The sequence below is a fragment of the Talaromyces marneffei genome, chromosome 2 (genome assembly GCF_009556855.1).
Source record: "Talaromyces marneffei chromosome 2, complete sequence".
Taxonomy (NCBI): domain Eukaryota; kingdom Fungi; phylum Ascomycota; class Eurotiomycetes; order Eurotiales; family Trichocomaceae; genus Talaromyces; species Talaromyces marneffei.
The window spans coordinates 3,038,199-3,061,010 of record NC_072349.1 but is presented as its reverse complement, the minus strand read 5'-3'; the positions used below and the strand labels follow the sequence as shown (position 1 = coordinate 3,061,010).

Sequence of the window (22,812 nt, the reverse complement as noted above, 5' to 3'; positions counted from 1 at the left end):
CAACGAGTCAGCCTGAGGAATGGGTTACACACCAGCTGAGTGGGCTGAGTGGAGCTTAGCCTCACACATCGAACAAGGCTGACGGCCGGTAAATTGGTGAGAAACTAAGTACGGATACGGAGTAAGCCGTAACACGGTCACTAAAAGGTAAACCGTAACGATGGATGGATCTTTTTCCTTTTTTTCGTAACCATACCACATACGTAGTAATTAACCCAACTAAAATTATTTTTTTTTGAGGGTGTAGCAATCTTGCGTGGGATGGTTATAAATACCCTTGAGTTTCTCCTAAAAAGTTCCAACAAAGTTTCTTGATCTGTAACAATCCATCTTGAATTCAGACCTCAAAGTTGACAAGTGTCTCTCTACTACTTCAAGTGCTACACACAACTACTACGTACTATTTCAGTACTGTCAAACTCTCACATCAAAATGCCTTCCTACACACAAGTTGCTTTCCCTCCTTGCCCCGGTCCCCCTCCAACCGGCCCTCTTCCTCCGACTCCGAAATAAACAGACCTGCCCTGTTCGATGCATTCGACTACAGACGTCCAACGGTATACGATTAATGGTCAAACAACACGGTTCGTGAGGAGAGGGTACAGCCGGCTCTGTCTACCTTCAACAACCGACCAACAACAACACAATTCGCATAGAAAGGGATACATCTACACAACTTAACTGCATTTGGGTGCTTGGTCTCGGTTCGGCTTACGGTTTCATCATTTGGGATTCGGATTCGGTCTTCGGAGTTTTTTTTTTTTTTTTTTTTTTTTTTTTTCATACATCGTTCATCATTCAACATGCATACTTCTATATTTGTTTAATTATCGGGTGGAACTTTTTTTTTGTTGACCTGCCTGCTCTTATTTCTCTGTCGAAGAAGAAATTCAATTCAGGCCTACCTACCCAGCCATCTTCTTCACTGCAAACTGTCGCACAGACAGCCACCAACACTCGAACAGACGTTACGACTATGGGCCTTTTGAGACCGTGAGTGTGGAGAAACAATCAGCACAGCGACGACAAGATTACGCAAAAATCGTATCATGGACATCCGATCGCCTCAAACCAGTCGTTTTATGATGTGATAATCCCCGTTGGGTTGTTAGTCCGCCAGACTAGTTAGGGCACGGGAGGGGTCATGACAACTAACCATGTGACTGACTCTACCCGTGCAAGGATATCAAACACGATCAGCGGGGTACACCTGCTACGCACTACATACTACGTAGTGACAGAAAACTTGATTTCCTATCACGCGAATCATCTTTCAACCCGTTTCACCAAGCGCCAAGAAATCAAGAGACGACTGAGAGGTTGTTGACTCGTTGACTGTTGATGCGGTGCTGAGGGTCGCTGATTGGCTGCGTTCCTGTGTGCCTGAATTCTAAGACTTTCTTGTTTTATTTTCTTCTCTTCTATTTTCATTATGACATGTCTTACTCTGTTTTAATTAGATTTTTTTCCCCATGATTTACCTCGCTATCATGTCTGCTTTCTTGCTTCTTGTTTGTGTCATCCGAGAATACCCGTCGGCAATTAGTTCCGACTTGCATTTGATTTAGTCTTGAACAATATATTTTAATCTACCTGATCATCACCGTCTGCCTCACTAGCCTATTAATTCTAATATTAGACAGCCAGCTGTTAAGAGATTCATGCTGGGATACGGCGAATAGCGTCTGCAGCGTACTCTATCAAGTAGACGATGACATCATTGATCGCCTACCATTTCATACAGCTTCTACAATCCATTTCCCAAACCGGGCACCCATCCGTGGCAGTCGTCGATGCGTACGTACATCTTTAATTAACTACTCCGTACATTCTACGGAGTAGACACCCATCGTATATAGTCACCAGACCTGATGTCCGACAGGGGATCAGACCCAAGCGTGTTTTTAATTGTCCGAGCGTACTGAAACTGACTCACTAACAAAAACAGGCATTTCCTCTATTGGCACTTAGTCTTAACTAACCTAACTACATCGTTTGAAGTAACTAGGCCAGGACTTGGGCGGTGGTGCCGGAAGCTACTTATCTAGCCAAGAAACAATCACGTTATATCATCCGTTACTATTAAGTTAGTTATACAATAACTAGTTACCTACTGTAACTAAGAGTCTAAGCATATGACAAGTTGACAACGAATGCTGAATAACTAACTGCCTGGGCAAAATCTTGAGGCTGAGTACGTGCCTCCTTTTCGGCCCCCTCGCGTTCTCTTCCAGCGCCAATGCGTTCCGTATACGAGCACATGGCTGAGTTGATGACAACCCGAGTACGTGGTAAGACCAGCCCCCAGACCTGCAAGACAGGACTTAGGACCTTGGTTGTTTTGTTCTATCCCACCTCTTTCGTCATTGACTTTTTTTTTTCCCTTCCCGCTTTTTTGGTGGGTTTTGCTAATATTACTATTTGCGGTAATTTTTTTTTGTCCCGCGCTTTAAAAAATGTTGCGGTTATAGCGTCAGCCTTGGAATGTTTCTGAGTGCATGAAAATGTATCGGAATAGCGGAGATTAAATAAATTCGAATTTTTTTGATTAGAAATAAAGTCACGCTTTATCTATCTCCGTCGCAGTCAACAACATGAACCAGCCCGTGTTGACAAACTTGCCGTTAATGGCGTGATACTATCGATGTATCAAATAAAGAGGACTCGAATCATATGACGGTTGATGTGCTAAGCTAGTCTTTACTAATTACTCGCACTAATTTATTGCTTATCGTGTATCTTGGACCACTCTGTATACTTATTCATAATCACTATATGCATGCAAACGGCCTATGCACTTTAACTAGTTAGTGACCTCCCTTAAGAGTACGGACATGGGATAATGTCCGGGGTGAAGATAACTCATTCTATGTACAAGGTATGTGTAGGTAGGCTCGAGCTTAAAATCATCTACGTGATTTGCTTAATTTCCAGGCTATCTCTTTGTTTGTTTTGACAGATAAGATATAGATGCACAATGGATTCAAGGTCATGTGATAGAATTCCCAGGTGGCTCGTATGTCTAGGCGGCTCGAAGACTTGTACGTACAATTATCTTGGCTTTCTATAGGGCTCTTCTCAACCCCTCTTACAGTAATTTATAGAGTGCCGTAAAAGCTTCGAAACCAACCAAGTCGAATCAATCTAGTCAAGCTGCACAACCGGAACTGCTTGATTTCCCCGATTATCAGTGTCAAAATCAAACCGATCTGGAATCCGCAACCCCCCCCCCCTGACGCACATATTCAGACGACACATACCGCACCATCTCGCCGTAACCGTAAATCACCCGTCTCCAATTGCCACTTTTTCTAACGCATCACACACTTCCAGAAGAGTCAGTTGTATATCATACACTTCTTCTAGGGGACGCCTAATGTAGCTCCTTCAGCGAGCGCGGAACGATCATCGTTTGAGAAGTCTCGGCGCCTGAGTTTAGAATTGTCTCAAACGAAAGCGAGGCTTATAGGTCCATTGCCAAGGAGAAATCTAGTTGTCAACATACGTCGTGTCCTGAATACCTCGCACTGAAAGTAATAGACTGTAATATAGTAGAATTCAAACATGTTTGCGGAGTCGTCGACAATCGTTATGTTAGGCTGCACGTTCGTGCAAAAGCAATGCTCGTCTGCCATCTAAATAGATCAGCAATTTGAAGGACCTCTGTCCGCTACGTTTAACTTACCTGTACGTATTCATCAATCGTTTCTGCAATCTCGTCCCAGGTACGCCACAAGTCTTCGAGGAACCCGATTATGGAGCATCATGAACCGTAAGTATCTGGCAGAGCTTCAAAGTCTGCTTCAGTATCTTCGAGATACTCCTTTGACTGACTCCTATGAGCTTCAAACCATTTCCCGAGATAAGTAATGGCGTTTTCATATGCTGCCACTTTTGCTTCGTGCGATTCATTGGTGTGGGCGTTTGGTATGGCGGTTGTGGGCATCCATGATTAGTTTAGGCACACCGTGGAGGACAGGGAGATCACTGTTCACGATGTGCTGAATGTTGAATTCTCACATTCAACTTTTTTCGGCTGTAGCCACATATCATATAGAGCATCTGTTGAGTCGATAAGAAGCCAACCGATGTGCCTATGGATCGTCAAATCGAATATTAGGTTTCTTCACCTTTACAGACATGGGCCAGAACTGTAAATACGGCTAGTATGACTTTCTAAAATTCATCGAGGACTGCCTTGGGCCCTGTCGACTGAATGGCATGGCTCTGGACCAAAGAGGTGCCTAGTAGATGATATTCATCTCGGCCTGATTTCCTTAATAGATAGTCAGTAACGAAAATCAAAGATAAAAGACGAAGATGTAGAAATTACCTGAAACAGCAACTTTGAGGTTATCGATAGAACTTCCAGTCGCTCGACAGTGACGTAGCGTGTGCCTAGGCAATCCTCGGCGATTTCAATAATCCTGCCCCAGTAGTAGCCAATAGTGCCAAAGTTCACTTGATAAGTCAGCCTTGCTGAAGCGTTGAGTGAGGCAGGTTAGGGCAGGTTAGGGCAGGAGACGATATTCAGATAGCAAGCTTCGGCCGAAATGAAGGCAAACGAGTGTTCACATCCTCACGATGCCGGAGCATTCTCCTTCCACTGCTTTCTGACAGGCACTGAGTGCCCTTATCTCTCGTCATCGGGCATGTGCCCTAATCCATGAGAATATGGATACGGAATCGAAGCGTATATAAATGAAGTAATAGGAGAAGCTTGGATATATATAGAGAGTATTTGCAGAAGGAAAGCAGGAATTATCTAGGGAGGGATAAGAAGCCCCCCCCCTTATACCTGAGATCATTATGCCCGACGAACACCGGGAAATTGTAATTTCCAGTTTGACCTAATGGACTAGTTTTTCTAGGCGCTGCAAGTATTCAATCATTTCGGCAATGTACTGTCAAACAATAGGTTGTAGTTACCGGATAACCCAAGAAGGTGTCGTCTTTGACTGTGGATCGAAGACTCCTGGTGGTTGTATGCTTGGCTTGCCCAATACCATTCATTGATCAGTCAAAGTGCTTAGCAATAGTGAATAATCCTTTGTCTGGATAATGCAGACACCGCTAAGTAGTAAGTACAAGGCTCTTGGTGACTCCTTCCACCAGAGAACAATTCAAGGCTTTTGGGAGCTTACTTTCGATATCAGGTCATGTCGAACGCTTCGTCACAGCTTATACCGACCACGAGCGCTACATTTTTTTGTGTGCGGTGTGGTGGGATTATAGCCTATGGCGGCTATCTGTGTCAATCTCCATGGGCACATGTGGTGGGATACTGTGACATACTCCAGCAAGCAATGTCGGACTGGATGAAGGCTGTCTGTTTGGTGAAGGTGTCTCGCCATGACCTTCGACATCTTATCCATCACTGTGAAGATAGACGACTCTTGAAATTAATGCCTTTCGGTGCAGCTCAGGTGATTTAACGCTGACTTGTAGGCCAACGAAACCGAAAACCCACCTAATCCTCATCAAGAGCCGGCTGCATCTGCGTCCCGATCCATTCCTCCATCAAAGCCTGCCCAGAAGTAGCCGCGCCAGAGCCACTATCCGCTCCTTTACGACTCTTGTGACCTTTTCGCGTCACGAGCAGACACAGAACCCATCCCCAGATACCAAAACCCTCATAACTCGTCGTAAGTTGAAGCTTTTTATCATCGTGATTATCCGTTGCCTCTACAGCAGCCTTCTCAGTCCGTTTTTCTGAGTCTGCTTCTTCATCTTCCGAATCAGCTACTTCGGGAATATCACTCATAGTAATACCGGTTCGCTCATTGACATCTTCATCATCGCTTTCCACGAGAATCTCCGCCGTTGATCCCGTAAGTTTATTCGAGTTACTTTTCATTCTCTGCTTATTTCCAAACGTCTTTTGCTTCGTAAGCAAAGAATGCCTCGTTCCAGACTCGCGCAAGAATATAGAAACTTCAAAATCATCTATAACAACATCATTTATCAACATATATCTCCCCCACCCCACCCCGACGCAGCTAGAGAGACGCAGGTATACATACCCTCAACCAAAACATCCTTAACAGGATTACTCTTCTTCTTCGCCAATGTGCGCTCATTCTCTTCCCGCAACTTTGGTAACACGAGCGGTTTTATGGTATTAAAAATCCGCGGTAGGACGGGATCGCGAGAAGTAGTGTCTAGAAGCCATCGCGCATCCGATGGGTTTTCGAGGAAGATGCGGCACTCGAGGACAGAGTATTTGCTTATGCGGAGGTAGCGTCTTATGGGTGCCATTACGACTTGCTAACCGACCGAACCAAAATCTGGTTGGATATGTGGAAGAAGGGCTTTTGATGATATTTTCGGTGTGGTTGACGGATTTTGATATGACGCAAGATGGATGGTCGTTGAGACGCGGGGTCATGTGACTGCGCGATCTTATCAGACTTATTCGGGACTAGTATGGCTCTCTATCAACCGATGCTTTAATTGGTCAATCACTCTTTACCAAGCCAAACTACATACTCATAGTGTATACTATTATCTCGAATCTCGACAGGTACTGCGTGGCAGTGCGTACTGCTATTATAAAAGTATCTTGAACTACACCGTGATGATCGAACCGGGTCGAGGACATTATTGATAGTTGAGATGGAAGCTCCAAGACAGGAAAGACCCCTACACCCCTATCCCCACGCCTGTCCCTATCCAGGGACTAGCTCAGCGCCCAAAAATGCATAGACTCAAACTCAGAATACGACCTCACGGCATTAGCCCTTATTCATTCAAGGTTTAAGGTCCGGGGTCTGTAAAAAGAAAACAGGATGGGCATGTTTCTCAGGGAGAGAAAGGAACCCTGGATTGAGTCTCTGTTTCAGGTGTTTGCAGGGTCAATTTGGACAAGCAATAGAATGCTCCCCCATGGGCTCATATCGTTTGCTTCATGGATCAAACCCACTGCTGATTTTATATGAAGTTATCAGTCTTTGTTTGTACTTTTGCAGATCAACCGACCTATAGTCAATGGTAGGCCCAGAGTAGTCTCTGTTAGTATTAGTTTAAGCCCCTGATTCTAGGTCTGAAGTCCGGCGCTTAACCACGTACAGTAGCTAGCTAGCAGTCATGCTTCATGGTTTAGTTACTTTGTACGGAGTAGTAGGCGATAGTTAGCTTGAACTGGTTTTTGCAGGGGTCTCATGGCATGTACGTATGTACATTAGTTTACTCCACACGGAGTAGGTATTTGCCTAAACGGTGCATATTGAATAATACTACTGAGTAGTAAGGAGCACGTACTCCGTACAGAAAAGGAGTAAATAGCTCTCTCATCGTGGCTGAGTCTGTCTCAGATGCATGAACTTACCCCGGAAGCTGGCGTCAATGGCTGAGAAAGCATGTTTCAGTGTCAGACAAACACGTTCGTCAACTTTCAAGACGTGAACTCGTAAAGCGCTTAAGGTCTGATTGGCTCAGAGTCGTTCTTTGTTTCCGCCTTAGAAGGTTTCTATATTTATGCTTTTGGCTATTTTCAGCTCGTCGCTTGAAGAATTAAGACCCGCTAAGTCAAGGAATTGGCAATAATAACAGTTTAATCCAAATTGTCATGTCCCAAAATATATGTACAAGAAGGTATCAAAAAGGTCTTTGTTTCCAAAATCAATTGTTACAAGTATACAACATATCGAAGGTAAATAATGTGATGGTATGGTCACTTCAGAGACGGTATGTGCCTCGTCGGGAGCAGGCCGATTATGTCATGTCATTTGCAATAGAGACATAGAAACAAAGGGTGAAGAATATGTAGCGAAGAAGTAATGTTCAAAGGATATCCAAAATTTTAGACGTCAAGTTTAACCGCTGTAGTTGAGGATAGCAGTCAAAGCAAGAGGGCCTTGGGCAACGTTACCGCCGATACCACCGATGTCAGTCTCAGCCTGGGTGTAAGCATTGGAGACAGAGCCAAGGTTGGTGGAGATGGAAGAAGTCTGGCCGTCACCGCTGATGTGGAGACCGGGGAAGGCGGAGATACCAGCAATGTTGGCCTGAATGGCAGAGACGTCGAAACCAGACCAGCCGTGGTTGACAGAGGAGGCAAAGTCGAACTCACCCCAGAAACCGAGAACGATTCCGTCGGCAGCGCGAGGAATGGGGGAGCTTGAGGGGTAACCGATGAAGCCACCCTGGGTATCGACGTCGAGGGCGACGTAGGACTTGGATTTGGGGGAGACTTTGACGGTCAAGGGGAAAGAGTGACCGAAGAAACCAGTAAGAGTACCATCGGCACCGCACTTGTTCCAGAAGATAACTTCATAGTCCTCGGTGATCTGGGATCCATCAAGAGTGATGGTGTAGTCGTAAGAGCTCAAGGCGTCCTTGGAGATTTCGATGATGTTGGAGCCATAGGGGACTCCGACGTTTCCGCAGTAGGTAACACCAGAGCCGGAGGGGGCGGTGGTAGCACCGAAGCCGGTCGCAGTGGCGGTCTTGGAAGTGGAGGTGGAAGTGGCAGCACCAACAATAGCGTTGGCAACTTCAGCGATGTTCTTGACAGCGGCAACGCCAGTGGTGGTGGGAGCAGCAGGAGCAGGAGCGGCGGGGGCGCCGGTAGGGCCGGCGTAGGTGTTCTTCCAGGAGACGGTCTCGCCGTCAATCACAGCGGTGACCCAGTCGCCAACAGCACGCTCCTGGTGTTGATGACGGCGTTGGTGACCGTGGGTACGGGCAACGGCACTGCCGGCAGTGAGAGCCGTCAACAAGACGAGGGAGTTCTTGAACTGCATTGTGAATTCTTGCGGAAGTGGTTGGTTGTTGTAGTAAATTGATGGGATCGGAGAACGGAAGCGACGCTGGAAGCAATATAAGGAGCGTGTGGGTTTCAAGGAGTGACAGCGAGCGACAGCAGGCTCAAAATGGACTGAATGAAATAATCCCTTCAGGGAGTAACGAGAGTGGGAATGCAGCGGGATATATGAAGGAGAGAAGGGAAAGAGAGATTTTTCAGAAGGAACGGGGGGGTGGGTTAGTCAGTTAATAAGTTAATAAAGGGTGGACACTGGGAAGGAGCGAGGGCTGCGAACTGCGCAACGAAAGGAAAGCGACAACCGGGGGGGGAGCTAGGCTAAGCTGGAAGGAGCAGTGACTAACGAGACGCTAGCGAAGGACTTCATTTCCCAGGTGCCCCACCACGCGCCATGGCCAGGCACCGCGCTGTGATTGGTGGGTCTGGGGCTGCGCGGGTCAGCGTCTGGTCGAGACTTCCCTCACTCGTTCCGTTTCGTGTTCCATTGGCTGTGCTGCCTCTGTGGATCGTGTACCTAACTTGGCGGGCCTCGCCTCGCAGCTTTGTGTTTCATCTTGTTTGGCAGCGACAGCCTACTCTGAGTCTTGTACGTACTACTCCGTACAGTGGTACGTGAGCAAGCAACGACTCCATCGGACTAGCGTCGTACGATCACCCTGTCGTGGCTTGAGGGACTTTTTGTCATTGGTCGCTCCTCGGTGCCTGAGTCTAGACTGCACTAGTCGCCCACGGGAACTTTAAGCAGGCCATTGGCTTGGATCGAAGTAACTCAACTGCTCAAGAGGTGGCCAATGGCCATGATGACTCTCATGTCGGTGATTCCTCATATGATGATGTGTCCACGGGCCGGTATTCCATTGATGCTGTTTCGTCTGATCTATCCGACAATTAAATCGGGGTTGTTTCCTATCGGGTGGTTGATAACTTAATAATGGCCGTCGTTGCTGGCCGGACTGATCTCGCCGAGGCAAAAAGTTTGTTCGGTCTTCCTGGTCGGCGGTCGCCTTCGCATTACGCGATCTTTACCACTGCTACGCAATTCGTGTCTAACACTTCCAGCTAGGTGCTATTCCGTCTGTGAATCATACAAATTACACCATATTACTTGTTTAGGCGACTAGAATTAATGCTGCCTGGGGGCCCAACAGGAGCCGATGATTCCGCACCAAAAACTCGGTGAGTGAGTTGGACTGCACCAAAAGAGCACACATGAGATTGATCAACAGAGTTTTTTTTTTTCAATTCATCGACTTGAACTGCATACGGATCGGAACACTGCGGAGCGCCACGAACAACATGGGCTTGGGATCGAGCCACTGTGGTTTTGCCACATGGTAATGATTATGCCCAACTCCGATGTTCACATTCCTCTTGACAGCAATGCTTTGATGTCCCGAACTTTGCTGTTGGATCGTCCACGTGGTCCAGTGATGTTAACATTGAACCTACAACGCACTTGTTACTCGCGGACTTCTTCTATAGTCGGTAGCATTGTTACGATCATGCGACCAGTTCACTCTCTCTATGAGATCGGTTCGGAGATGACTTGTCACAAACAATCTTGCGACTCGTCTCGTTCGTGACTATGTGCAGCATACCGTCTACGAATGGTCAAGTTACATGGCGCCAACAAACCGACCTTTTTCTGCTCGAAGAGCGATATCTTCATTCATGACGATGGCTTGATGGATCGCGCGATCAAGCAGTGTTGCCCTACAGGAGTCGGTCTAAATCTGCTTTGGCATTCTGACAGCCTATTATGCTCAATTGAAAGCAGAGAATTTTCGGAGTGCTTCAAGTCACCAATCAAGCCTATTCTACCACCAAGCTGACAAGCCCTAACCATACTACTGTCGGTGTGATATTGTCGACTCGAATGCGTTGAATGTGAAGTGCCTTGCTGGCATCCACATACCACGTAGAACTCATTGCGCTCGGATATGCAGGTACCAGATCGGCGTATGCCGTGTCACGAATCACGACACGTCACAGATGTAGTTGTTGGTAGTCTATGCACACCGCACACACCTTTCTCGGATTGACATTTGCAAATGAATTTTTGTTTATTGACGATTTACCATCTTCGGTAACCATACAGTTGATCGGTGATGACTAACGAAATTTCCGAGATGGTAACTAACTAAAGTTACGCCCCGAACCGAGACCACGATAATAGAATGGTTGGTTCAGGACATGTGATGCGCAAGCCCTAAGTAAAGCCCTGCCCTAGCCCTATTTCCTTTACAGTTCTACTAGAAACGCGATTGCTCGTCAATCGTTACTCAATACTCAATACTCAATACTCGATCGGTTTGATCAATTGATCAACGTCTTCATATACGTACTCACTACGTAGTCCTTGACATCCGCTTCGAATCACGGCTTGATCGACTTGGGCGCAATCCAGCCCATGATCTAGAACTTCAATGTGGATATTCCAGTGTACCGGAGGCATCGCAGTCTTGGCTTCATTTTAAAATTTCAAGCACTTTGATGAGATGCTCCGTTGTGGCAAAGATATACGATTCTATCTCGTAAGCAGTCGCCTTGGCCAGGACATGTCGATGCGATGGCATGTGATGAAAATGAAAAGCCCAAAGCTGTTGCAGCCTGAAAAGCAAGGCTCCAATGGCATTACCCAAAACGGCTAGCAGCCCTCCCCGCCGCCACTCAGCTTCTAGCTCAACTCTAGACTTCGCTCGACTTGAAGATGCACAGCTCCATGACCTCAATCGCGACATATACCACCATCCACCAGTACCAGTCGTTTCTTTAGATAATACAATACAAATAAGAAGGAATATCCATGGCACGATCTGCCATTGTGCAAGAGTACGACACTCCCCCCACCACACGCTCCGTCACCTTCAGCGTCGACCAAAAAATCAACCACGAGCGCCTACACAATGGCATCACACGCCCGCAGGGCTACACAGTCTCATATCATGCCAACCCAGCCGTCGAAGCGCACCACTTCGGTCAATCACATCCCATGAAACCATGGCGTCTAGTCCTAACGAAAGAACTCGTCCTCGCATACGGAATGCATCATGCTATGGACCTGTATCTGTCACGCGCTGCGACATTTGAAGAGATGGCCGAGTTTCATACGGCAGATTATCTAGACTTTTTGAGGCAGGTGATCCCCGCCGATATGGAGGCTGCAGAGCAATCGGATAGAATTGCCAGTTACAATATTGGGGACGATTGTCCGATCTTTGATGGATTGTTTGATTATTGCTCGCTTTATGCTGGCGGGACGGTCGATGCGGCGAGGAAACTTATTAATAACCAAGCGGATATTGCGATTAATTGGTCGGGCGGGTTACATCATGCGAAAAAGACAGAGGCAAGCGGGTTCTGTTATGTGAATGATATTGTGCTGGGGATATTGCAACTCCTTCGCTTCCATCCGCGCGTCATGTACATTGATATCGACGTTCATCACGGCGACGGCGTGGAACAAGCCTTTTGGTCGACCGATCGCGTCCTCACCGTTTCGTTTCACAAATACGACAAGGATAACTTCTTCCCTGGCACAGGAGGGCTGGAGAGCAACGGCCCCGCTCACCCCTTGAACCCCGGCTCGAAACATGCAATCAACGTGCCTCTCAACGACGGCATCGAAGACGATGCTTACCTCCAGCTCTACAAAGACGTAGTAAGCTCCTGCGTCGAAACCTATCAACCAGGCGCAATCGTCCTACAATGCGGCGCCGACAGTCTCGGCTGCGACCGACTAGGCTGTTTTAATCTCAATGTCACGGGCCACGGTGCCTGCGTCGCATATACCAAAACCCTGGGGCTGCCCATGCTCGTCGTCGGCGGCGGAGGCTACACGCCTCGAAACGTGAGTCGCGCCTGGGCCCACGAGACATCCATCCTCATCGACGCCGTGGATAAAGTCGACCCCAATATCCCCGACACAGTCACGTTCCGAAACCACTTTGGCCCTGATTACAGCCTTTTCCCACCCCTTTCCGAGATGCGCAAGATCGAAAACAAAAACTCAAAACAGTACCTGGCTCATTTAACGTCGACAATTCGTGAGCAACTCCGCTATATGCAGGGTGCGCCAAGTGTACAGATGAGTCATATCCCACCCGATATTCTGGGTCTGAGAGAAGATGTGGAGAAAGATCTGGAAGAGGAGAAGGATTACATGGATGAGGAAAGGGAAGAGAGGAATCAGGGGATCAGGTCTTCTGCGGGGGCGGCGTCGTCGTCGCCGGTGGATTCGACTTCGAGGGCGTCGAGGAGAGATTTAGAAAGGGGATTAGGGACGAGGGGGGAATTAGCTGCTTGATCTTTTTTGTCTGCTCTAGGGATAAGGTTGTTTTTTTGTTTGTTTGTTTGTTTGTTTACTATGTGGGATATGGCGCAATATTTCGTTTTTTTTTTTTAAAAAAAAAAAAAAAAAACCGCCGGGTTTGGGGCGTTTCGGATAGAGGATGTTGTACTTGTACCATACTAATGAGATTTTGAGATAGGAGCGTCTTGAAAATTGTACAGATTGTCGTTTTACCAGTACCGCCTGCCTAGATTGAAAATCAGGTATATCCAATTCATCAAAACTAACCACTAACATCCAAGATTAACTATTTATTTATTGCTCCTCCGCATCCACAAATACATCTACGTCATTCGTCGTAGAATCCACCCTCTTCACTGGATGCCGGTCATGGCTTGTCTGAGACACGGGCTGCAGTGGAGCCATCAATCCAGACGAGGTATCATTTCCAAGTAAATCGTGCGATGAGCCGTGGGCGGGTTTTGCGGCTGCTGCGCCAGAGGTAGAGGTCATTTCATTTCCTAAATCGATCAAGTCGCCCCCGTGAGATTGGGCGTAGGACTCTAAGGATGTGGATGATATGGCTAGTTTGTTGGTTGGGGTATGGAATTCCGTAAATGCTTTTTGGCCGGGGATGATGGCTGCGATGGCGAGGATTTGTTTGTGGGCTTTTTGAACGTCTTTGCCGTCACTGCTACTCGTTAGATGAGGTTCTCTGTTTTCTTCATGAGAGGACATACATTTCGGCGTTAATTATCCAATCGAGATCTTCTTCACCCTCCTCTGACCCGCCAGGTCCTCCTCGAACGCGACGGAAGAGTTTTGGGTGCCACTCTACATTTCCTTCGGCTCGTTTTGCTGCTTCTTCGCGTTGTTGGTCTTCAATTTTGGTTTTCTCAGCCGTCGCTACTTCATGGTTTCTGGCATTCAACCCTTGAACTGTGCTGTACCATAATTTTTGAGACTCTCGCTCGGTCTGGTCTTCGAGAGATCGGACTAGAGGAGGAGTGTGTTTGGCGTGAGTAGCATCGAACAGAAGGTCTTTCTTCCCGGTCTTCAAGCGGTTAGTTGAATTATCCCACTGTTGATAGGAGACACTTACGGCGTTGTTCTTCAAATACATCTCGCCATTCCAGAGACCCGAAAGTTCGTAGTAGACCTCGCCCGTCTGGTCATTCTTGATTGTTCCGGCAATAGCATTGTATGTGCCGGAGAAGTAGCCCTTTGTTTTGAACTCAACATCGCACACAAAATGGTTCTCGGGGCATTTGATGAAGCTGTGATCTCCGAGTTCGTACTTCATCTTTCCAAAGAGAATACCGCGCGCATACATATTAGGCTGTGTCAGGTGGCTAGTGTTCGTCAGTCTAAGCTCCGCGTCGATGAATGATCAACATACTAGCGCTCGCCTTTTGCTGGATTCTTCCCGCGGTCCAAAAACGTCAAAACTGCAGTGCCTTCCATAAGACTGGCAGCAGAATTTCCGAGAAACTTACTGCGCGGCTTGAGAGTTCCGTCTATCCTGATATGGTGTTCGGGGGCCATAAAGAAATAGCTGGACTTGGGCGGGTGGTGAGAAGTCTGTTCTGAAATGTAATAGCCTCGAGTGCCATCATTATAGTCCCAGTAGCAGGTGAATGTTTCCCCGAGTATTGGGTTCAGAGGCTTCTTCACTCCTCTGCAACAAATTAGTCCTCATTCAGTTGGGTTGTGCGCATTCGAGGGGCCCGTACGGAGGTTTGATATGCCAGCCACTCAGGTAGAATCTGACCACCGATACGAATCGCTCTAATGGGTCGTCGATAGTTGGCATGGGTAGTAGTGTTTCCGGATGTGCCATAAAGCTGTAAGCCGTAGTCAGTATGCGAACAATATCTTCCTTATATATATAGACCCACTTTGTGATTCGTTCCAACATGGACCGTGGCTCGAGAATGAACGTGGGTAGGGTGACACGACTGAGATCGGCTCCGGGGCGAAGTTGAGAGATGATGTGAGAGAGGACTGTATCGTTGTAATTGTTCCATCAGCTGTGTTTTATGCCATATGATACCTGCTTGGTGATCTGCCCTACCATTGCCCTGATCGGGTTCGACGATAGTCTCGTCTTCGGTTTCATAGTCGGAGGACTTGTTGCCTGTCGGGAAATATAATTAGCGATTGTTCAGGCCTGAAAACCAAAAAAAAAAAAAAAATCATTGTTCCGGTACGTAAAGGCGAAGAAATTAGATATGCTTACTCAAAGACGAGCGGTGGTGTGTGTGAACGTGGGGAAGCGGCATTGTGATGATTGACGATGGCTGCCCTCTGCGTCAACTGGTCGCTCGAACGTCACGGCGTAATCGGATCGCTGTCTCGTAGTAGTATAAAGGTTTCTGGATCGTTTCGATATGTATGAGCTAGCCAGGCTGTTGCAATAATCCTGGTTGTCAACAAGGTACGTAGTTAACTATGCGGGAAGCGGATTTTGTCAAAACACACAGCCCCTCGTGGAGAAAAAAAAGAGGAGACCGATCCGAGAGCTTAATCGGACAAGCAGTGAAATGGACTGGCCGAGTATCTTATGGAATGAGTCGGATGGGATACACAGATCACAGTCATAGAATAGATATATTGACTGGAGTATACAAGTTGTTGGGTAAGAGTTAGGTGAATTTGGTTTTAAGAGTTTGGAACTACCACGTATCAAGGCGCTGGCTGGAATGACGTTGGGGGAGGGAAAACGATTGGGACGGCCCTCCTTGAAGGCTGGAATCCTTCCGCCCGCACGGGACTAAAGCCTAAGACAACGTCGTCGCCTGTGTCCTCTTCTCTCTGCTTCCTCTTTTCTCTTCATTATCCATCTTCTTCTCGTGACAATGCCAGGCAGCTGGATTCGAATATAGACTAGTGACTACGTGCTTATTGATTCCAGACCAAGCTATCGGTGTGGCTAACTAACTAACTACTACCTCTCTCCAACCATCCGGTTCCCCCGCCTTATCGCACCGGTATCATAGTAATGCGCCTCCTTCAAGGAGCCACCAGCTCACTACTCCCCATCTGATCTGATCTAACTTGACTAACACCTAGGTACATTAGCCAGGTCTCAGTCAAGGACCGCGTGCGACTACATTACCGGATCATTCGCTGAGGAATGACTGTCCACGCGCCAAGCAGTCTACATCGAGAAGCATAGACACCAGACTCCACTCTCCGCGAGAGTTTCATCGATCGGCTATCGTACCGTTACCTTGACACTTGAAATGGATCGGATGCTTCTTGTCTTCGAGATTGTACTTCCCATGCTTCTATTCTGTCTATATGCTAATCTTGGAAAAAAATAACAAAACCAACAACTATCTGGCTGCCCATTACTCGAAGTCCCAAATAGATTGTATATGATGGGCAGACAAGATCATATCTCATGGAGCCCTTCCTTGTGTCACCTTTTCCACCAAAGGAACATCTCCATTCGTGATTTCCTTGATAAACTCCATGTCCGGATGATTCAGCATTACATGGAAATGCTCAATCGCATGTATAGACTTGAGTGACTTCCAATTCTTGAACCATACGATCTATCAAAACCAACATGAGCATGATCTATACAATGCACACCACGAACTTAAAACGTACCTGATCAGCGGGTATACGAGAGCGAAAGACCCTCCCAACATAATCATCAATCTTCTTCCACATAGACTCCGTCAAAAGACCGGTAGCAGGATCTTCTTCAAGCTCAAACTTGGTCCAGATGACTAGATGGACAATCCCTTTCTCCAGGCCGTATGGCCAATCGTTATACAGGATTTTGAGGTCATCTATAGAAATCATGCCCATTAGCAAGATGGTCGCTTCAAGAAAAGAGGTAAAAATAATATGTACCATCACATTCAAACGGCTGCCCTCGCGCCTTCAAACCCCCTTCTTGGTCCCAATGTAATCGTTCAGAAACCACAAAGTCCATAATCGAGCCATATTTCTGTTTCAGATAGAACATGTATTCCAGATACCTCCTCAGATCAGAAGGTAAACGTTGAAACTTTCCAATATCATTCGTTCCTAGATCACCATGCATCAGCTCTGTAGGAAACTAAGGAGGGCAAAAAAAGAAAACGGTACTGACGAACTAACTCCTTAACCTTCTCCCACCTAATCCATTCATACTCCTCATCCGGGGTTGCCAGAATCCCTATATTCTTATCGGATTGCTCCTTAAGATACTCGGGACATGAATCCGGCCATTGATCGCGGGGGACATTTACGAGCCAGTATGGTAATCGCCCCTTGTTAACGACAGACGGTAAGACTGATTCCGTGTTGGTGGTGGTGGTGGTTGGATCTAGATCGGACAGTTTTTCGTCGATGGCTGTGAATGTTTCGGCGGACATTTTGCTTCTTTTCACTCCCAAAGGCTTCAAGGAAACATATACGTAATTAACACGGTCAATGGATGCACAATATGTTTTTGAAATAAGTAGAAAGGAGAAGCGATGAGTACGTATGTTGGCATGGAATAGGCATGTGTAGGCGATAAACAGTGGGGTTATGTTGCTTTCTTATTGGTGATACCTAAGGTTCCATTGATTTTTTTTTTATGCCTGAGGCAATTAATTATATAGGTCCCAGAACCACGATGGACATGAACGCGTGAAATGATCAGAAAACCGATAGTATTGCAATAGACAATCTATGATCTAATCTATGATAGCGTCAAATGTGAGATATCATATCAGTCTTGTAGCCCCTCTTATATAGGCACGGCATAAACACAACGCGATCTACGCTTTCGCTACACCAGAACCATACTGGAATACTTACCCCATCGAGAATAAATGTTAAGCCCTCACCCTCCCAAGTTCTGGCCCATCACTCCTCACAACCTGAACCCCACCCTCCCCAAACTCCTTTAACGCCTGCGCCCACCCTTCCCCCGGATCAACCGATCTGACGGCATCCTCAACCACATAACTCCTAAACCCGGCCCTCGCGGCATCAATAGCTGTATATTTAACGCAGTAATCGCCCGCAAGACCCACGACAAAGACATCCGTGACATTGTACTGCTTCAGGGTTGCGGCGACTCCTACATCCACCGATTTAAGGTGCATTGAAGGATCCATGTTTTGAAACGCGTCGCTGAAGACGGAGTACATTTCTACCCTTGTGTCCATTCCCTTCTTGGCAAGGATGTCTAGTTTGTTGGTTGATGCGATTTCGGCGATGATTTCTGCCCCCTTTGTAGAGGCGACGCAGTGAATTGGCCAGAGACGTTGACGTTTAGTTTCGTGTTCTCTTCCGGGGGCAGGGTTGTTCATGCCTATGTATGATTCGAAGGGTTTGTTGTTTGGAGATGGGTGGTTGGAGGCGAAGGAGATATGGTCTGCTGGGTGCCAGTCTTGGGTTCCGATGCGTATGACGAAGGCGGGGAGGTTGAGGAGTTTGACGATTAATGGGGCGATTGTGCGGCCGCCTTCAACGGCGAGGGAACCGTTCTATCTTCTTATGTTAGCTGAGTATGAGGCTGCAGAAGTTTTTTTTTAGGAAGGCGTACCGGCGGACAGAAGTCCTCTTGCATGTCCACCACGATCAACGCGGGGACAAATGCGGATTCATTCTCTAAAGCCATGATAGATTTGGTTTTTCGTAGAACTACATATGATCTGGATGCTGCAAATATAAAGCAGCCCAGTGTCGTTGAATAGTTCTCACAGGGCGCCTGAAAAGAGGGGAAATGAGGTGCTACGTTGTTATCGATACACAGGCGGAACGGAGATAAGACAACCGTACTCAACAGACAGTAGAATGAAGCTAGAGGGTGAGACCTAAGAGTAATAATTGCATGTTCTAGCTACAAAAATATACATGAAATAGAAATTTGAGTAGAAAAGATTCGTTGGGTATATCTCAATAAACACGCAAAACTACTAGACGATCTTAAAACCACGACAATGTCCACAATGCGGGCAGATTAGGATACTTTTCCTGCCATGCACCAAGAATTTCCGGCACCTTCTCATCAAAGCTCTGTCTGGCTTCACTGGCACCCCTATCCCAAGCATCAGGGTCATCGTACAGCCGACGCTCCTCATTAGCCGCCGCATTCAACATATCGGCCAAATCACGTATAGCTTTCCCGCCCGTCAAGGCCTCTTCATGATTGTCACGGATATCAACATTAAACACATGCACGGGTCGATTCAATGGTGACCCTCTATTGAGTAAATCGTCAACAACTGCATCCCAGCATCTCTCCTCGCATGTGATGATAACATCGACAACACCCGCTTCAGTGCCCAGGCTTCCCTTATCGCCTTTGGCAATGTGGTCTAGACGTGGTTGACCCGGTACCCAATTCTGGAATCGCTCAGGACCCCATTTCAGGTTTCGGTTTCGGTCAAGCATATTCAAGATTCCATTATTGCGATACAATCGCTGATCCTTGTTATAAAGATCTTCATACATATGATTATAAGATGTAGAGTCAAAGTTGAAGACATTAGGCTGCGTGATCGAGGGACCCGGTAAACGCACTAATGAACCTGTCCCGAATGAGATTACTGGATAAGAACGCGACAGCTGTAAATGCGCTTCCATGGATCGATTATTGTTTGATGCACAGACAGTGCAGAATATAAGTTTGTACGATGATTCCTCTCCTTTTGCTTCTGCTGCTGCAGGCGTGACCGGTGTGGCAGAGCCATCGTCAAGCTGTGGATCCGGAATGGTCAATTGTGACGAGTCGGAGGGGTCTGCTTCTGTTACAGAGAGGATCTCGGGGTTAGAGACGACTACCGTCTCGAGCTGAGGATTAGGGTCTGTAGCCATTTCGACAGATGGTCGGCAGTTTTATTATTGGTCTTTTGTTTTCACAGCAGACGCGGTATCAGGGAGGATCAAAGCGTTGAAAACTAGCACTTGCAGAGCCCTAGCTCTTGTAAGAAACATTAGCACGAGAAGATCAGATCCAGGCAGTTCAAATGTCAACAAGTGGAATAAAGGGTAGTAAAGTTCAGTAAAAAGTTGCGTAATAATAAAAGCTATCAGCATTGCAAAAGCTAAGACAGCTCCAATAATTGAGATTCATCAATGAGTCGAAAGCATAACAAATAAATGATTAGAACATACCATGCAAGGAATTCGCATTTCTCACACCATTACCTCAAGCCAGAATGCCGCGCACAGGTGGTGTCGGCAGAGGCTGGTGGGACGTTGATGATGTTGAGGAGAGAAGGGCTTGAGAGAAAGGAAGGAAGTTTTGTTGTGGTACAAAATTCGACGAGTTTCCGCTTGTCGGATTGCGCACTATACCTAATTTGAACTAGTACGTTTAGGGTTAGGGTTGTTGGCATTTATGCTGGTTTGATATCGTTATGATAGATATCCATCGCCAAGTCAAAAGCAAGAGGATAAATTAGATTTTCGTCTCAACTCGTCCTTCTACAGCCAATAGCTACTAATGTTTTCTTCTTTTCCCAGAAGCCGCAATGAAGACGGCGAGTCTTCGGCCGTGGGAGCTTGTCTGAGAGCGAAGACAGCTGAGGACTAATACGGCGTTAAGCGTGCCAACATCATTGATTTCATCAAGATAGTGTGTAACACAATGAATAAGACATTGTAGTCGACTTCAAACTCAATTGGTGCATCATATAACAGTCGTTACACATTTGCAGCGAGAGGCTGAGGCCATCTCCAACTATCACATGCCGCGGCTCTCCTCACGACGGTTACGTAGTACCTACGGTGGTTAGTTGTAAAGTTATAAAGGCTCGAGCCCATGTCTTATGATCCTCAACTATATTGATATAACTACAACCAACTGCCCAAAATGATATCTACCAACCCATTTTATACATAGCTACTCACTAATGTAATATACTCTATCAACATGGAACCATCAAGCTCAACAAAAGGCTTCTTCCAACACCAACCCTCACTCCCGCCCCAATACCTCGAAGACCGCGCTCTCAACCGCATCATCTCCTTCTATCTCCCCACACCAACGCCGTCTTCAATTTCCAACGAGTTGCCACAATTCTCGGAGTTCGTCCTCTCCAAACCCGTTCTAGGGTACATCGCCGACTCGGAGAAACACCCGCCATACTTAAAACCGTTAACTTCCTTCGGGGAGGAGAATAGAGATGACCCTTTAGTTACAAGCGAGGGATGGAGACGGTTACAAGAGATCGGTATCGCGGAGGGTATTGTGGCGCTTGCATACGAGAGAAGTGAAAGATGGAATCCGAGGATTCATCAGTTTGTGAAGTATCATATTTGGAGCGGGAGTTCGGGGATAGTTACTTGTCCTAGTGCGATGACTGATGGCGCCGCGAAGCTGCTGGGCAAGCATCTAGATGATGACTCCGAGACGAAGGAGGTGTTTAAGAGTGCGAGGGAGAGATTGATTAGTCGCGAGAATGGCTTCGCGTGGACGAGCGGGCAATGGATGACAGAACGCAAAGGAGGAAGCGACGTGCGAGGCACAGAGACCATCGCCGTCAAATTGAGCGATGTACAATCCCGCGACGGTGGACTAGATGCAAATGGCCAACCCCTCGGCCCCTGGAGGGTTGATGGCTTCAAATGGTTCTCCTCCGCAACAGATGCGAACATGACCATCCTCCTCGCCAAGACAGGCGACAATCAAATCAGCGCTTTTTACGCCCCATTGCGCCGACGAGTCGCCAACGCAGCAAACGGTAAAACCGAACTGAACGGCATAAAGATCCAACGCCTCAAAAATAAACTCGGCACAAAGGCTCTACCCACCGCCGAAATCGAGATAAAAGGCATGCGCGCCTATCTGATTGGCAAACAAGGTCAAGGCGTGAAGGAGATATCACACGTCCTAAACATAACGCGCATGCAAAACATAGTCTCTTCAGTGGGCGCGTGGGGTCGAGGACTAGCAATCAGTCGTGCATTCGCGAGGGTCAGGAACGTCGGCGGAAAGCTCCTATGCGACGTCCCAGCGCATGTTCGGGGATTGGCGCAGGAACATGTCAAGTACACGGCGCATATGCATTTGTCGTTTTTCATTGCTGCGTTGCTTGGTCGATCCGAAGGATCAAATGATACCTCATCAGCAGCATCGAGTATTATACCTCAGGATATAAACCGTATAAATGCACTCTACCGCCTCCTGACCCCCATCGCCAAAGCCCAAACAGCCCTCAGCGCCATAAACGGCTTAAGAGCATGCATGGAATCTTTGGGAGGAGTTGGATATCTCGAAAACGAGGATCCGGAACTAAACATTGCGCGACTGTTTCGGGATACAAATGTGCTCGCCATCTGGGAAGGGACGACGGATATTATGGCCGATGATTTTATGCGTGTTGTAAAGAGGGGGAAGGATGGAGCCAAAGTATTAGAGTACTTTGAGGAATGGCTTGGCGAGTCGTTTCGTGTTGCGGGATCGGCTGGGTTGACGGATGAAGCTGGTAAGTTGAGGACGGTGGCGGAACAAACACTCAAAGATTTGGGGTCAAAGGATAAGGAGGAATTGGCGTGGCGAGGGAGGGATTATCTCAGGGATATTGATTGGTTGGTTTGTGGGTGTTTGTTGATTCATGATGCGGTTAGGGATGGGGATGTGGTTGCGAGAGAGGTCATGTTGAGGTGGATTCATAATACAGAAGATTCTTCTCGAAATTGGAGGGAGGATAGTGTCTGGGATCGGAAGATTGTCTTTGGTGAAGAAGTGCTGTCGGCTAAATTGTGAATTAGTCGCTACTACAAGTATAGAATATCAGAAATAAGTAGTCATTTTCTC

General features: G+C 47.1%; 8 protein-coding genes across 8 annotated transcripts; 2 read left to right on the top strand and 6 right to left on the bottom strand.

Annotated features, from left to right (window-relative positions):
- Positions 1–5,470: 5,470 nt before the first annotated feature.
- EYB26_003464 (uncharacterized protein) lies at positions 5,471–6,258 on the bottom strand (the record flags this gene model as incomplete). Its single annotated transcript, XM_054262765.1, has 2 exons — positions 5,471–5,946; positions 6,024–6,258. 2 exons carry the CDS (start codon positions 6,256–6,258, stop codon positions 5,471–5,473), a joined length of 711 nt encoding a protein of 236 aa, XP_054118740.1.
- Positions 6,259–7,814: 1,556 nt separating this feature from the next.
- On the bottom strand, positions 7,815–8,744 carry EYB26_003463 (uncharacterized protein; the record flags this gene model as incomplete). Its single annotated transcript, XM_054262764.1, has 1 exon — positions 7,815–8,744. The coding sequence occupies one exon, from the start codon at positions 8,742–8,744 to the stop codon at positions 7,815–7,817; it is 930 nt and encodes a 309-aa protein (XP_054118739.1).
- A 2,826-nt stretch (positions 8,745–11,570) lies between these two features.
- On the top strand, positions 11,571–13,070 carry EYB26_003462 (uncharacterized protein; the record flags this gene model as incomplete). Its single annotated transcript, XM_054262763.1, has 1 exon — positions 11,571–13,070. One exon carries the CDS (start codon positions 11,571–11,573, stop codon positions 13,068–13,070), a length of 1,500 nt encoding a protein of 499 aa, XP_054118738.1.
- A 300-nt stretch (positions 13,071–13,370) lies between these two features.
- Positions 13,371–15,337, bottom strand: EYB26_003461 (uncharacterized protein; the record flags this gene model as incomplete). The annotated part of the gene is made up of 8 exons (XM_054262762.1): positions 13,371–13,746; positions 13,796–14,109; positions 14,158–14,407; positions 14,455–14,733; positions 14,789–14,899; positions 14,954–15,059; positions 15,130–15,192; positions 15,295–15,337. The coding sequence occupies 8 exons, from the start codon at positions 15,335–15,337 to the stop codon at positions 13,371–13,373; spliced, it is 1,542 nt and encodes a 513-aa protein (XP_054118737.1).
- A 1,122-nt stretch (positions 15,338–16,459) lies between these two features.
- EYB26_003460 (uncharacterized protein) lies at positions 16,460–17,428 on the bottom strand (the record flags this gene model as incomplete). The annotated part of the gene is made up of 4 exons (XM_054262761.1): positions 16,460–16,615; positions 16,674–16,858; positions 16,923–17,099; positions 17,164–17,428. 4 exons carry the CDS (start codon positions 17,426–17,428, stop codon positions 16,460–16,462), a joined length of 783 nt encoding a protein of 260 aa, XP_054118736.1.
- Positions 17,429–17,875: 447 nt separating this feature from the next.
- Positions 17,876–18,666, bottom strand: EYB26_003459 (uncharacterized protein; the record flags this gene model as incomplete). The annotated part of the gene is made up of 2 exons (XM_054262760.1): positions 17,876–18,532; positions 18,592–18,666. 2 exons carry the CDS (start codon positions 18,664–18,666, stop codon positions 17,876–17,878), a joined length of 732 nt encoding a protein of 243 aa, XP_054118735.1.
- A 308-nt stretch (positions 18,667–18,974) lies between these two features.
- Positions 18,975–19,865, bottom strand: EYB26_003458 (uncharacterized protein; the record flags this gene model as incomplete). The annotated part of the gene is made up of 1 exon (XM_054262759.1): positions 18,975–19,865. One exon carries the CDS (start codon positions 19,863–19,865, stop codon positions 18,975–18,977), a length of 891 nt encoding a protein of 296 aa, XP_054118734.1.
- Positions 19,866–20,925: 1,060 nt separating this feature from the next.
- Positions 20,926–22,761, top strand: EYB26_003457 (uncharacterized protein; the record flags this gene model as incomplete). Its single annotated transcript, XM_054262758.1, has 1 exon — positions 20,926–22,761. The coding sequence occupies one exon, from the start codon at positions 20,926–20,928 to the stop codon at positions 22,759–22,761; it is 1,836 nt and encodes a 611-aa protein (XP_054118733.1).
- Positions 22,762–22,812: the final 51 nt, after the last annotated feature.